This window comes from Anthonomus grandis, chromosome 13 (genome assembly GCF_022605725.1).
Source record: "Anthonomus grandis grandis chromosome 13, icAntGran1.3, whole genome shotgun sequence".
Taxonomy (NCBI): Eukaryota; Metazoa; Arthropoda; class Insecta; order Coleoptera; family Curculionidae; genus Anthonomus; species Anthonomus grandis.
Window position 1 is genome coordinate 18054717 of NC_065558.1, and position 17194 is coordinate 18071910.

Here is a 17194-nt window from a genome sequence, read left to right on the forward strand (position 1 = left end):
AGCAAATTCCAATAAAAGTAGCAAAACGGGTATGAAATTTTAATCAGAAATGCGCGAGTGCCGCTCTTCTATCTGTTTTAAATGAAAAATTTCATTTCAACGCCGTTTGTAAATAAGATAAAAAGAAATTTTGCGGGAAATATAATTGAGGGGGTTATTAAATTCGACGCTTGGTAAAAACCTTTGACTAATTTTGTGGCATAAAATAAATAGTTTTAAAAGGATGAAAAATGAATTAAAAAGTTTAATGGATATATTTATTTCAATTGAGAAAATAAAATTTATTACCAAATACATATTAAAAAAATTAGTAAAAAAAATCGTAAATTTTATTTTGTTTTGTTTTATTTACGCCATTCAATAGAAATACATCCAATTACTGAATGGAAAAAAAATACATTTATAATCAATAACAATAAGGAAATGCTTAAAAAGAAAAACAATGAGAAAAGTAAAAGAAAAAAAAAACACTTTGTTTTATCCCAACACCAAGTTTTACTAAGAATAGTGTACTTTTTTGATATCTGCTATGCTACAGTTAAATAAGTCACATTGACCCTAAACAGAATTATATGTGTTACAGGCTCTGCGTAGTGGAGAAAATTTGTTTATGTTAGTCCTTGGTCTAGGTAGGTAAAATGTTTGTGAGTTTCTGGCTGATATGCGAGGTATGTGAAAGTTCAGTTCTTGTAATAATTCTGGCAAGTCGATTAAGTTGTTCACTAATTTATGTAGAAACTGTAAATCAGCAGATTTTCTTCTATCTTCTAAAGAATGAAAGAAAAATCTTTCCAGTAACCGTGCATGTGGAAAACCGATTTCTGGGTACACTCCATCGCATTTATAGCAAAGGAATTTTTAAATTTTCTCTGTATACCTTCAATCTCATTTATATGGTTTTGGTAATAAGGGGACCAAACTTGAGAAGCATACTTAAGTATGAATCTGACATATAAGAAGAATAAGATTTTTAGGCTGAGGATATTATTAAAATTATGAGAGTTACGTATTACAAAACCTAGCATTCTGTAGCTACGTTTGACAATATCTGTAATATGTGGCTGAAAAGAAAGAGAGCTATCAAATGTTACACCTAAGTCATTCAAAACTGTTGATCTAGGGACTGTGACATTGTCTATGGTATAGTCATAAATAATTATTTTTTTCTTTAAACTGAAAGAAACAACATTACATTTAGCAGCATTTAGAGGCAGGTTATTACTTTCACACTATGCATTAAGTTTGTTTACGTCACTTTGAAGTAAAATACAGTCCAAAATGCTGTTAATTCTATAAAAAACTTTTTTATCGTCCGCGTATAATAGACTATTTACAGAAAGTTCATCAAATATTTTATTAATAAATGAGTTGAAAAAAAGCGGTCCCAAAATTGAGCCCTGTGGGACTCCAGAGGCGGCAACAATCTTCGCCGAGCTTCGACCATAGCATTCTACGTACTGGGGGCGGTCACTCAAGTAGGATCTAAAAAGATTCGTTAGGCCGGAAGAAAATCCATAAATTCGATCGAAGTTGTTACCGAGAATGCCATGATCGAGTCGGTCAAAGTCCTTAGAAAAGTCCGTATATATGACGTCGACTTGATTTGTTGTGGTAGACCTGCCCTTCATAAAACCGTGTTGTCTACTGTCAATCAGATGTTTCATTGGTGGATATAAAGCAGTATGCAGAACACGTTCGAAACATTTAGAAAAGTTATTAATTATTGTTAGAGGGCGATAGTTTTCTATAAGATTTTTGTCACTCTTTTTGTGTACAGGGATAATTTTAGATATTTTCCAAAGATAAGGAAAGCTTTCTTGTTTTAACGCTAAATTAAAAAGGAAAGTTAATGGTTTAACAAAAGCTATGGCACAATCATAGAGAAGGAAAGCAGGAATTTTGTCGGGTCCAACAGTTGCTTTTGGTTTAATCGTTTTAAGAGCTCGTAATACTTCATCTTCCGTGAATCTGGATATAATGATGGTATCTGCAAATATGTTTTGAGCATTGTTGCCAGGTTGTGTAGCAGTGGAAGAAATATATGCACTTTTAAAGAAATCTGCGAATGCGTTTGCAATAGCTTGAGGATCAGACATAATCATTCCCTGTTGGTCAGTCACATTTTGAGGTAACAAATTGTTATTTTGTGAGCTTTGAATTAGCTTCCAAAAATTGTTTGGTTGGGAAAATAAATTATTTTCAAGATTAACACAGTATTGCCTGTGTGACAGTTCAATATCTTTTTTGATTTTCGATCGCAGCTCTCTAAATTTAGTTAAATCATATTGTTGATGAAAACGCTTATATTTCTTCCACGAGCTTTGTTTATTTCTAGTTGATTCAATAATTTCAGAGGTAAACCTGGGTGGATAGGATCGTTTGCGCCTGGCAGTTTTAGGGACACAGTTATCAAGACAATTATAAATTTTATTATATCTCGTCAGAACTGACAATGATTTGAGAACGTATACATTTATTTATTAGTTTACTGCAACATTACTAACTTGCGATTTGGCTCCCAATGTTTTAGGTTTAAAACAGCGTGTATGTTGTCATATTATTAAAAAATTTAAAAAAATATGTAGAAACTATCGACAGTGGGGACGCATTATTAGTGGGGTTAAGGTTTGTTGATAATAAATCGTAAAATGGCGTTCGGTTGCATCTCGGGAAGTATTATAGTAAATTTATTCTATATATCTAGGCTCAAACATCTATCAAAATTATTTCATAAATAGTATCCTAATAACACATAATCTGTTAAACAAACTTGAAAAAAAAATCCACGTTTTAATAAAAACGTTGAAAGATATACCGTACAGTAGTGGAACTTTAGCAAACATAAGTGATAAACGAGAATTTAGAAAAAAAACAAATGAAATAAATTATTTATTTAGTTTAGTCGTCTCTTAGTATCAAATTGACATAAACACCACAAACTTTATAAAAATAAAAGAAAAGGTTAAAATCATGTTTATGTCTCTGTCGTCACATTTTTAATTACTGTTCCTAGTTCACGTTTATCAAACCTTGCTACAAATTCTATCTAGTAATACCACCCTTTTTGCATTTGAAAAAACATATTTTGGGTGATAAATAGATTTATGCAACAGACTCCTTTTTGATAGTTGAATAGAAGTCCATATTTTGTAGGAGAATGTGTATATAAAGATTACAAATAGGGGAAGTCTTTATCTCCAAGAAAAATGCATGTAGGTCACTTAGGTAAATGTATTATGCATTTCGGCTATGTAAACAGCCATCATCAAATACTAAAATAAAATACAGGTAATTCAAGACAGTTTTAAAAAAGAGCTTATTCGCTATAACAATATAGATTTAGAACTTACCAGAACATTACAAAAAACATATACGTTCATCAAATAAAACAAAAATTACCCGTTATCAGGAAAAAAAAAACAACAATAAATAAAAGAATTAAAATTAAAAACATAGTACAATTAGGACATCTACGATTCAAAATATAAAATTTATACTTAGGACGATACAGATTTCTACATATTAAAGGAAGGTACTATAAGGAACTATTGTATATTAGCGTTGCGTTAAAGAAAAGATTTTAAATTTTGACTAATACAAATGTTATAAGGTGAAAGAGTTAAAAACAATAAAGGTAAAAGTTATTTTCAAGAGCTAATTGAATCAAAAAAGCGTAAACTATCAAACTTAGTTTGCTCATTAATGCATGTGCAGTCTGGGGAGTTTATGGTCCTATTTATTTCAAATGCTTCCAACAAGTCCAATTGTAACCCTTTCTCACAAACATGCAGAACCTCAGTGTTAGGTCAAAATCATGCCCAGACTCTAATATGTAATTCGCAAAAGGAGAATTGGTATTGTTAATAAAAGTATTTTTATTTCGCGTAATAAGTCTTAAATGTTCGTTGACTCTGACTTCAATTTTCCTTCCGTTTTGGCCGACATAACAGGTATCACATAATGGGTGGGAACAAGTTAACTTGTAAACTCCAGATCGGTGTGTTATCGGTGTTTTATCTTTAGTGTTTACTAAATATTTTGCCAAGTTGTTTTTGGTTTTAAAATAAATATTAGGTTTAGTGACAAATTCATTGAACTTAAAACCCTGTGCGACACTAGAAGAGACGTTGCCAAAGTAAGTAATAGATAGATAAGATCCGAGGGTGTCGGATTTACTGAGTAATGGTTTATTAAGTTTTTTGAAAAAATGTTTGTTGTATAGCTTCCTAATAACATTTATAGGATATCCAGTGTTTAGAGAGATTTGTAAAATTATATTATATCCTTGTTTGAAACTCATATCGTTTAGTGGAATATTGAACAATCTATGAAAAAAAAACAATTAAAAGCGACAAATTTTTGGCTAAAGGGATGATAAGAGGTAAAGGTTCAGATAGTTTCATCCTCGTATTCTTAATTTGTCCAATAGTGCTCTTTCTAACCACGAAATACATCTTTTAAATATGGGCCTAAAGTTCAACTTACCACATTTTGATTCAAATTATGTTTCTGAACAACTTATAATTGAAGCTGAAAAAATTCTAAAAACCAATGAACTTTACAAACCAGAGTGTGTGGGAGGGCAAATATCCTTTAAAATCAACAAATATTTGAAAGATAAGAACATTGATCATCTTTATAATAAGAAAAATAACACAGTTTTAAAACAATTAAAAAATAAGATGGCCAAAGATAGGTTAGTTTTAACAACAGCCGACAAGGTAAACTGTATTGTTATAATGAAAAAACCAGATTATTTATCTAAGGTTACTCAATTCCTAAATTCCAATAATTTTTGCAACCTAACTAACAACCCCATGAACAAGTTTATAGCCCTATTAAAGTTTACTCTTAAACAAAGCCAGTTGACTCTTGATTATTTTTCCATCTCCGAAAGAAAACTCATTCCCATGAATCCCTCCACTCCTCTCCTTTACTGTCTACCGAAAATACATAAAGCTAATTATCCTGTTCGTCCAGTAGTTGCCTACATGAATTCTCCTGCTTCCAGACTTTCTTCTTGGTTATCTTCTATTTTACCTTCTACGTCAAACTTCAACAATCCTTTTTCTATAAAAAATTCTTTTGAATTAACTGAACATTTATTTCCTATCCAGATACCACCCTAATTCTGGCTTATCTCTTTTGGTGTTACTAACTTGTTTCCGAGCATATCTCCGAGTGATTGCATTTCAATACTCAATACAATAATAAACTAATATAACTAATTACAATACTAGAGAATTACTTTATACTAACACTAATGTACCCAGTCATTTCATTTTGGATTTGTGTTTTCTAGTCAATTGTGTGCTCCTTCAAAACTTTTTTCAATTTGACAATAATTTTTTCGAACAAAAAACTGGATTAGCAATGGGCTCTAATTTGTCACCTTTTTTAGCCGAACTGTTCATGTGTAAACTAGAACAACAAATTTCGGAGCACCATTTAGGGTACTTCGAGGATAGATGGCCCAGGTTTTAAACTGTCATGATAACATTTCTATATGTTGAATTAGAATTACTGTTAATTTTTTTAACGAATCTTTATTGAGTTTATAAACATGTATTAAGCAATTAAATGCATTAAAAATAAAACTTATAATTCACAAAAAAAATAAAAATAGTTTACAAAAACCATCTCCCCCACGGTGCTGAGGTGAGATGGCGCAACGAAAAAAAAAGGTGTTTTGGCCAAAATGTCACTTTGTTTCGCAAACAACCACACCACAGTCGTGGCAAAAGTTCACAAACTTGGAGCAGAAATCGTGAAACCATTTGGAGCAACGCAAGCAATTAACCCAGTCGTCAGATTTTGTGGTTTGGGAATATATTTCGTCACAACCGGTGCAAGCTTGGTCATCGTTGTCCATATCATCTGAAGAGTCATCCAATGTCGGTGGCTCTAGATCTTTGTCTGAGGATGAGTCGCTTTTGGCAGCTTTCTCAATTTTCTTTTTGATCACTTTTGGCTTCTTCAAAACTGGTTTTAATTTACTGATCTTTATTTCTTTCTGTCTTTTTTTAAACGCTTTGTTCTTTTTTTCGCCAATTCTTAACTCTGTAGTTCAAATTTCCGCCAGCTGTTTGCTTGTTTTGCGAACCGAATTAATGTTAGCGGAAACAACTGGACCGGGTGAGATTATATCTAGCATTTTTCCAGGGGTACTTTTGACAGGAGTATTTGCATTAGTTTCTGTAATCGATTCATTTTGTTTTTCTGGTACAGAATCATCTTCAGTCTGCCAACTGCAGCAAGGTTGTTGATTATTATCAGATAAAGCTTTGGTAAAACTTTAAGAACTACCATCTGGAATTTTATTTTTAACTGCATCGGGAGCCTCAAGTACGATACTATTTTTAGTCAAATAGGCGTCATCTGGGATAGCAGAAGGATTAAATGACATAATTCCCGTAGCCTTGAATGCCGAAGTTCCATTATTTACAGTTGCAGACTTGTTCCATCCATCAGCAAGTAACTTTCCAAATTGTAATCTAGTGAGCTTTCGTCCTGGATTATTTTTAATATATAAACTGCAAGCTGAGTAGTAGTTTAATTTTAACGATCTAAAAAAACATCTATCTAGTGGTTGTAAAAATTGGGTCGTATGACTTGGCAAGCAAAGCAGTATGATGTTGTGTTCAATACAGTATTCTAGCATCTCAACGTTATTGCAGTGTGAAGCATGACCATCAAGCAGTAACAAAACTGTCCCTGTCGGCTTTCTCGGAACGAACTGATCTTTGAGCCAGATCCTTTCTTAACAATAACATGCCCCGGCCTATTATTAAGTTGTAAACCCGTCTCATCCATATTGTAGATGTGTCTAGGTTTATTCATAAGATCATTCTCGGTCATAGTATTTTTTAGCAGGTGGAAGTAAGTCTCAACATCTTTTTTGTTCATACCCAAGGATCGATAAATGGAGACCCCTTCTGCTTTTCTCACTGACAGCCTTGGGTTTCTCTGTAGAAATAACTGCAGCCACGGATAACCAGCTAATCTCAATACCTTATTAAAATTATGTTTAATACCCAGCTGTTCCGGCAATCTAAAAGCCATACTTCGCACATCAGTTCGAGTAGGAGAAAATCAATTTTTTTGAAGTTTTAGGATATGGCCAACTTTTTTTCAGCAGCTTCGCCTAACGTGGAGGAGGGTCCAAGAGGACCTTTCTTTATATTGTCTGCCAATTTTCTTCTTCATAGAGTGGTTGCCGGTACCCCAAAATTATGAGCAGCCTCATTAACTCCCATTCTATTTTCATTAACGGCTTGAATGGCGTCGGCTAACTGTTGTTCGGTCCAACTAGCCCTGGAACAACTTCCAGTACGCTTGTATTTGGTGGGCATACTGAAAAGAAAAATAAATATTAATGAGCCATCTTGCCTCAAAAATAAGTGAACCATCTATCCTCGTTGTGAGAGGAGAGATAGCGCACCTCAAAAACTAAACACGTTTTGAAATATGCCCTATTTTGAGGTTATATAACAAAACTTAAATGTTTTTACTTATCTGACACGATATTGTGAATCAAATTATTGTTACATTTAAAGCTCACTAGCACAAAGAAGGAATTCCGACAAATATTTTTGCACTATATGGATCACGTATAAATTGATATTGCGGTAGACATTTAACCGATGAACACAAACGGTGCGGTGGCATGCCTGATATGAACTGAAGTACCTCAGGGCACAGCCGCTCCCCTTTAACGTTAGCGGCGGCGCCGTAAAACCATTGCGCCATCTCACCTTCTGCGCCATCTATCCTCGAATTACACTATTTAAAAAATATATAAAAACATGGGTTTGCTACGTAGACGACATTTTTACTATTTTTAATGGAACCAAAGACGACCTAGAAAACTTTGTTGATTTCATTAATTCTGTTCATCCCAACATACAGTTTACCTATGAGTTAGAGAAAGAATCAAGTTTACCATTTTTAGACATTTTAATCACTAATCACAATAACCATTTTGAATTTCAAATATATCGTAAACCTACAGCAACAGATACAGTCATACCATTTACCTCTAATCATGCCTTTAGCCAAAAATTTGCCGCTTTTAATTGTTTTTTTTTTCATAGATTGTTTAATATTCCACTAAACGATATTAGTTTCAAAAAAGGATATAATATAATTTTACAAATCGCTCTAAGCAATGTATATCCTATAAATGTTATTAAGAAGCTATACAATAAACAGTTTTTCAAAAAACTTAATAAACCATTACTCAGTAAACCCAACACCCTCGGATCTTATCGATCTATTACTTACTTTGGCAACGTCTCTTCTAGTGTCGCACAGTGTTTTAAGTCCAATGAATTTGTCACTAAACCTAATATTTATTTTAAAACCAAAAACAACTTGGCAAAATATTTAGTAAACACTAAAGATAAAACACCGATAACACACCGATCTGGAGTTTACAAGTTAACTTGTTCCCACCCATTATGTGATATCTGTTATGTCGGCCAAAGGGGAAGGAAAATTGAAGTCAGAGTCAACGAACATTTAAGACTTATCACGCGAAATAAAAATACTGTAACAATACTAATTCTCCTTTTGCGAACCACATATTAGAGTCTGGGCATAATTTTGATCCGGGACCTAATACTGAGGTTCTGCATGTTTGTGAGAAAGGGTTACAGTTGGACTTGTTGGAAGCATTTGAAATAAATAGGGCCATACACTCCCCAGACTGCACATGCATTAATGAGCAAACTAAGTTTGACAGTTTACGCTTTTTTAATTCAATTAGCCCTAGAAAATAACTTTTACCTTTATTGTTGTTTAACTCTTTTATCTTATAACATTTGTATTAGTCAAAATTTAAAATCTTTTCTTTAACGCAACGCTAATATACAATAGTTCCTTATAGTACCTTCTTTTAATATGTAGAAATCTGTATCGTCCTAAGTATAAATGTACTATGTTTTTAATTTTAATTCTTTTATTTATTGTTGTTTTTTTTCCCGATAACGGGTAATTTTTATTTTATTTGGTGAACGTATATGTTTTTTGTAATGTTCTGGTAAGTTCTAAATCTATATTGTTATAGCGAATAAGCTCTTTTTTAAAACTGTCTTGAATTACCTGTATTTTATTTTAGTATTCGATGATGGCTGTTTACACAGCCGAAATGCATAATACATTTACCTAAGTGACCTACATGCATTTTTCTTGGAGATAAAGACTTCCCCTATTTGTAATCTTTAGACACCTTTTTATTATTTATTACATTCGAGTAATAAAAAAAGGTAATGGAGCATATAAAGAGTATTCGTTAATCATGTAACAAACTTCTAGGGTAAATAGAAAACTTCAAAAAAAAAAGAAATGTTCGTATGAACGTGGGTCCGGATATGGTTCCTCAGGGAGCTAGAGCTCTTTGAAGATAACCTTTAAAAACTAGTTTTCGTTTTATAGCTTCGGAACTACTTGAGCTACCGCAACTAATTTTGAGACATAAAATATTGTTAATACGTTTATTTTTCTGAACCTACTAAACAAAAATAATATTAACCAGAAACGTGGAAACCAGAATATTTGGTAAATTTAACTCTATTTCTCTAAGACATCAATTTCTGCCCATTTAGGTATCAGATTATGATACTTCTACGCGTTTTGCATAAAAAAAATCACTAAACATCACCGTTTTTGTCAAATTTACTAAAAGTAAATTAAGATATAGCACCAGAATTAATTATTTTACTAATAATGCTAAAGTTGATTTGCCAAAAAGCGATAGTAATAGGATGCGTCCTTAAATACAATTTTGTTCAAATTTACCATAAATTGGTGAATAACTATTAAAAAGTATTTTAGGTATTATTTTCATCGGAGTTATTAAAGTTAATAAACAAAAAAATAAAAAAAAACTTGTAAATTACGAAGGCTCGTCAGAACTGACAATGATTTAATAATATATGCATTTATTTATTAGCTTACTGCAACATTAATAACTTGCGATTTGGCTTGCAATGTTTTAGGTTTAAAATGACGTGTATGTTGTCATATCATTATAAAATATAAAAAAATGTAAAAAAATATGTATAAACTATCAACAGTGTGGACGCATTATTAGTGGAGTTAGGGTGAATCGTAGACTGGCGCTCGGTTGCATCTCGGAAAGTATTTTATTAATTTTATTATATTTAAGCTCAAACATCTATCAAAATTATTTCATTAGTAGTATCTTCAATAACACATAATCTATTAAACAAACTTGAAAAAAAAATGCATTTGTTCATAAAAAAATTGAAAGACTAAATAAACGGTTTGTACCTCTATCCTCATATTTTTAACTTATTTTCCAAGTTCCATTTTAGCAAATCTTGCTACAAATTCTATCTAGTAATACTATCTGCTATTTTTTTTTTGGAAATTTGTCACACCCGGCCTTCTTTAAGACCATGGTGTTAAGTCGTGGAAACTTAGAATCCATTAGAAAAAGCATTTGCCCAAGAATATCAGAGCAGCAAATTTTATCAGAAATTGATCGATGGTATGTTTGGTAAAATAGAAGAAGCACTTAAAGAAAAGCTAAAGAAAATAGAACAGGAACTTTTATCGACGAAGAAGACGTTGACGATTTGCGCATAGTTAACAAAACGTGACTACGCATGAAAGAATCCTAGGAGCATTCAACATGCCGTAATGTGCGCATCTTTGAATTTTAAAGTCCCCACGAGGAAAGGAAATCAAAGTTAAAGCAAAAGATTTCAAATTTTTTGCAAATACAAAATATTAACCTTTGTGAATCAAATATTAATAGATATTTTCACATTAAACAGAATATGAATGATAAGCCATCAATCGTGATGGCAGAATTTTTTAATGTAAACATAAACGATGTTGTGTAAAAAACTGAAAATGTCTGAAAAATACGGGTGTAGTTGACATGTTACCAAATTAACATGGACAGATGTTATTCAAAAGTGCTGTAAATACATTTTTAAAACAAAATCTGTGGTATCTACATGGTTATACCTATGTTAAACATCAGAGTATTATGCACAGCGTGCAACAGGATTAAGGCTTAAATTCCAGTTACGCAAGCTACCCTTTGGCAAATTATTATATTAATTACCATAAATTTATAGTAAAAATTTTTAGGATACTATAATTTTTTTGTTTGCTAAATTTTTTCTCTTGTTTTTTTTATTCTAATTCCATTCTTACTAATTTGCAATATGTAATAATGCCTATTTGCCTAGATGTGAACCTCTAACGATATACAGGGTGTCCGAAAATTACGCGTCAGGATTTCGGTGGGTGATTTTACATGAAAAATAAGGAAGATACAGATGTTAAAAAACAAAATTTTTTTTCAAATTTTTTTTAATAACTTTTTTTCTAGTGTATTGATTTTCGCTAAATTTTGCATGCATGTTACTAGTTTTTTTTGTATTTACTTTATTAATTTGACACAAGTCGTCAATGACAAAAGGCCTAAGCTCTCCTTCGCCTTAGGAAAATAACTTAGAACTTTTTTGTTTTAATCTTTTTATACATTTGGATGTCAAATTAGTAAAGAACATCAAAATATCTTTTAAAAAGGTACTTTTGTTGCATCATCTTAGAATTAACGTTTTCCGAGAAAAACGAATTTAAACATTTACGTACGTTTAATTAGAAATTTTGAGTTTTAAAATTAACATAGTAAGCCTTAAAACGAAACGCTTTAGTTTCCATGGAATGAGTTATGATATTCTATTACAAATTTTAACAAGTAATATCTGCAATTTTGATAATTTTAAAATCATTAAGATTAAAAATAAGATGAATAATAATATGTATTCCAATACAGCACTACATGATATACATTATTATTATGGTGCAGCTGGAGGATGTGCGGTAAGAGCGCAACGTTTGTACAGAGAAGCATTTCCGAATAGAAGAATACCACGATCGCAAATGTTTAGCACTATCCATCAGAGATTAGGAGAATTTGGGGCATTTAAAATTAGTCGACATGATGTGGGCCGTCCACAAAGAACTTGAACTCAAAGAACGGAACTCCGTGGTCTAAATGAGATTGAGGATAATCCTACTCTTAGCTTAAGATCAATTGCAACTGGAAAATATTCCGAAAAGTACAGTTTATGAAATTTTACAAGAGCATCCCTTCATTACCAAAAGGTTCAAGCTTTAAACCCAGAAGATACAGTGGCTCGACTTTGTCGAATTTTTGTAGGACCATTAGAATCCTTCATGACGTGCGACGAAAACCCTTATGTAGTTACAGAACAACGTTTTCAGAATAAATTTTCCCACAATGTGTGGGCCGGTATTGTCGACAATCATTTAATAGGGCTACCTTTTTTTCCGCAAAGGTTAAATCGTGAGGTCTACTTAAACTTTTTAAGAAATGAGTTGCCCAATCTACTGGATGATGTTCCTCTTTCAATAAGGCGTGAAATGTGGCTGCTACAAGACGGCGCTCCATCCCATTATAATATCAATCAAATTTATATCAAAATCTCCCTGAAAGATGGATTGGACGCGGTGGGTTTGTGCAATGGCCTCCCACATCGCCAGATTTAAACGCTATGGATTTCCTTTTGGGGTAACCTAAATCTCTCGTTTACAAGGTTCCTGTAAATCACCGTGAAGAGCTGAGACAACGGATTCGTTGGAACTTCCAGAGAAAAATTCTTCTTCAAAATTTCTTCAAAAATTTTTTATGAAAATAATACTTTAAAATTAAATAAAGTGTGTTATCGTAAATAGTTATATTGTTTAACAAATTACCCTTTAACAGTCTATGCTTTCAAGGCTTGCTGCGTTAATTTTAAAAACGAATTTTTTATTATTAAAGGTACGGTTAATGTCTAAAATCGTTTTTCTCGGAAACCGTTAATTCTATGATGATGCAACCTTTTTAAAAGATATTTTTATGCTCTTTATTAATCTGATATCCAAATTTATAAAAAGGTTAAAACAAAAATGTTCTGAGTCATTTTCCTAAGGTCAAGGACAGCTTAAGCCTTTTATCATTGACAACTATCATCAAATTAATAGGGTGAATACAAAAAAACACTGCACTAAAAAAAAAGTTATTAAAAAAAACAAATTGTATCTTCCTTAATTTTGAGTTTTCGAAAAAATTATATAGAAGTTTATTGCATTAATTTTTCAAGTAGAAGCGCCCACTGAAATTCTGACGCCTAGTTTCCGGAGACCCTGTATATTTTTTTAAAAATGCTGAGGTATTATACGTCTATTTTGCCTTAAAACTCTAATACCAGGATCAAAGAAACTTTTCTGCATTTTCGTTTTTTTTATTTCTCTTAGTTTTTATACTTTCATATTTCTCTCAGCTTTCATACCCATCTTTTCTTGTAATTTTTGGTCACTTAGGTATTACCAGGGCCGCCAAGAGAAAAACCAGGACCGGGTCTAAAAATTTACGAATAAACATTCATAATTTACTATACGAACATCCATAATTTCCTCAAGTGAATAAAACAAATCATGAAATATATGTATTAATTATGAAGGGTGTCTGATAAAATAGCCGACACAGGGCAACGGCATATTCTTCGCTCAAATGTATTACGATTTGATCAAATTCTTTATGAAAGTTTTTTATGAAAATCTCACCTTTTCAATTAATATTACTCTAAAAAATGATATCTTTGTCGAGTCGCTCAGAGAGACCCTTTTCGAGATAACTGAATTTTTATTTAAGTCATTTACGATTTGTATTTTTTTCTAGGGAAATTAAGTTTTTCATTTATCGAGATATGAGTACGCTGAGTACGTGTACTAGGCATGAAAGAGAAAATCTTAGCGCAACTTAACGAATCTCCTTCCATAAGTACCCGAGCTATAGCGCACTCGTTGCGAATAAACCATGTTCGGGTATGGTTTTTCGATGGTTCGGTTCGAGGTTTCACACTTCTGACTGAGGATTATCCCGTCGGATAGAATTTGCTTAGTGGTTTTTACAACAAACGAGGCGTGACACTGAATTTCCGTCCTTAGTGATTTTTACGGATGAAGTCACCTTTACCCGCGAAGGGATTTTCAACAGTCGCGACAGCCACGTATAGGCTGAAAAAACCACCACGCTATGCACTTGCACATGCAATCAACATGGTTTTCAAAAATGTATGGTGAATGCTTGGGCAGACAACAAACGCTTCCCGAATTGATAGAAAATATTCCCCTGAATGTCAGACAAAATATGTGGTACTAACCCGACGGGGCTTCAGGTGCCCGTTACCCGTTAGCCGTAATGGAACATCTGAACCAGGCATATCATGGAAGAGCAATTGAAAGGGGTGCACCAAATGCATGGCCTCCACGTTCACCAGACCTACATTTTATGGGGTCACATGAAACGCTCGTGTACAACACTCCGGTTCTAATAGAGGAAGAGTTAGTAGAAAGGATTGTTGCGGTTGCTGCTGAAATTGAAGAAATTCCAGAAGTTTTTCAACGTGTGCAGGAGGAAATGGTACGAAGCTGTCACGCTTGCATTGAAGCGGGTGGTCAGAATGTTGAACATCTTTTAAATTAAAACATGTTTTTTTTTAATAAACTCTCCCAAATATTCCTTGTGTTCTTATATCATTTGCTATATTACATTACACTGCGCGGACTTTAATGCGCTATTATCACTGAACGCATGCGCATGCGACTATGGGTTAATAAGTAAAAAACGTTTAAAATATCTACTCACTCTTACATTTTGGCACAATAGTTTCAGAACACCCTGTATATTTCTCTAATTAAATAATTTAAAACTGAGTTGGTAAAATAAATTTAGAAGTTCTATAGTTATTTGTCCATTTAGTTTTTAGTCCATTGTTACTTATTTTCAGCTTAAACGGCAGATTTTCAAACTAAAATTTTTTCTATGGAGTTTCATTTATCGCTATACTAATATTAATTTTGTGTGATCAGCTCTTTCGCATTGAATTTTAGATTTAATAATAACGTAATAGCAAACAATCAAGGATTACGTTCTTCTATTTAAACCAACCTAGAAATTTGCTTTAAAATAAGAAAATCATAGTAAATTATTTTCTACAATAGAAATTTAATCCCAGTTATCAAATCGTAAATTTCCAAAGTGGGACAACGTTTTACTACAATTTCGCCTGTAGTTGAACGTCGTTTATCATATTTAATGTGGGGCCTTATCGCGGCCGGCCTGGTCGGATGCTTAAATTTAATGGTAAATATTGGATTTTGTAAATTACCACTTTTTGCTTCCAGTGCCATGGTGGGTTATACGGAACTCGGTAATTTATCTATTATATTTACATTATACCAAAAAAAAAGGAACTGGGTTACTATTTAATGGATCAACAGATTCACCACGATATAGAACGACGATATAGAAATTATTACTATTAGATTCGATTATTACCGTTTTTATAGATTCTATTGTATTTTAGAATTTATTTTTTCTCTTATTTTCAGTTCGATTTGTCCTGCAAAAATACGAAACAAATGTTGGGCGCCATGTTTACACGTACCAATTACGTCACATTGAAATATGTTACCGATAGTTGGGGCACAGACACTAATGGATTTAAACTGGTTATTACTGCAGTTAAAGATCCAAGTAAGTTTTATTATAATATTATTTTATATATGGAGGTGCAAGAAATAATAAAAGAGCCACATCAAACTCCTTAACTAGAATTACGAACTGTATTTATGAAAATGCGCTTAGTTTTAATATAGAAAAATATTTTTGTGAGTCTCTGGTATTTTCCATATTAAATTACGGCTGTACTTTTTATAACCCTTATCTGGATGTTGCTACAATAAATTGCATTTAGCGACTGCAGAGAATTTGCGGTGAATTTGTATTTAACATTAAAAAATACAAAATTTACGTTGGTTGCCAATGTCAAAGCTTTGGGAATTACAGCTTTTAGTTTATAGTTATCATTTACTCCTGACAGGTGTGCCCAAGTACTTAAGACAAAAGATTTCATTTCGTTCTGACATACATCAAATACCTGTTCAACGGCATAATACATTTGCGCTTTCTAAATTTAAAAGCTATTCTTTTAAAAGATGTTTTTCATATGTCGGAGTGAAATTATGTAATATGATTCGTGCCTCGCTAAAAATGTGTTTAGTCACAAGTTTTAAACGAAAAGTAAAACACCAATATTTGCAAAAATGTTTATCCTCTTAATATCACATAATTTCTAATATTTTATTACTACATGTTTTATACTCTATAAAAATAGATAAATGGCGGATTTATTGAGAAAAAAGAAAAAATAAGGTGAAAGAAAAGCCTTAATCTCCTTATTGTTATCCTACTTAATTGTGATAATTTTTAGTTTTTTTATGCAGTTAATGAATAAAATTCTTTATTGTTGAGCTGGGTACATAATGTTGTAAGCATATACAGTGTGGTGACCTTAACTAGAATAAATTCAGTTAAAACTAATCAAAATTTATCTCGCAAAATTCCTGAGATCCGTCAATTTTTGTTTTTTTTTACATTTCAAGATAGTTTTTGTATTTTTTCACCTACAGGGGGGTCCAAATTAACCCCAACTTTTTTTTTCAAATGGAAAGCCACTTTTTTTAAACTCTCATTAAAAAGAGCCCTTTTTCTTGATTAAATTGCCCTATTTACTTTTGTGATTATTGAAAGGAGAAATACGAAAAAAAAAATAAAAACCATTAAATTATTAAAAAATGCGTTTAATGTATAAGATGCTCAAAATGAGCACCATTTACTTGTTGGTAAAGCCCAAAACGATAATAAAATTCGTTTCTGATATTTTCTAACACTTCTGGAGATATTTGTCGGATTTCTTGCCTGATACGTTCTTTAAGTTCATCTAGGTTTCCTGGTTTGCTCATATAAATTTGACTTTTCAAATGTCCCCACAGAAAAAAATCAAGTGGGGTGAGATCGGGAGAACGTGCCGGCCACTCGATTGCAACCCTTCTACCAATCGTGAGAGAATTGTCATCTAAATACTGGCGTACATTACGGGCATAATGTGGGGGAGCACCATCTTGTTGCATCCAGATTCTTTCATCATACAAATCTGGATCGAACTGACTCGGATATAAGGCACGTAAGACTGGAACTAGTTCATGTTAAAGAAATTCTAGATATCTTTCCCCAGTTAAAGTATCATTGAAGAATATGGGCCCTATAACTTGCCTGCCAATTATGCCAGCCCAAACATTA

The 17194-nt window shown here is 32.4% G+C and overlaps 1 protein-coding gene across 3 annotated transcripts in view; it reads left to right on the plus strand.

The window, feature by feature from the left end:
- LOC126743748 (uncharacterized) overlaps positions 1-17194 on the plus strand; it is a 234638-nt gene that overhangs the window by 159218 nt on the left and 58226 nt on the right. For all 3 annotated transcript variants that reach the window (XM_050450966.1, XM_050450965.1, XM_050450967.1), the window contains exon 3: positions 15445-15589. In XM_050450966.1, coding sequence (XP_050306923.1) covers positions 15445-15589 — 145 coding nt within the window. The remainder of the gene's footprint in view (positions 1-15444; positions 15590-17194) is intronic.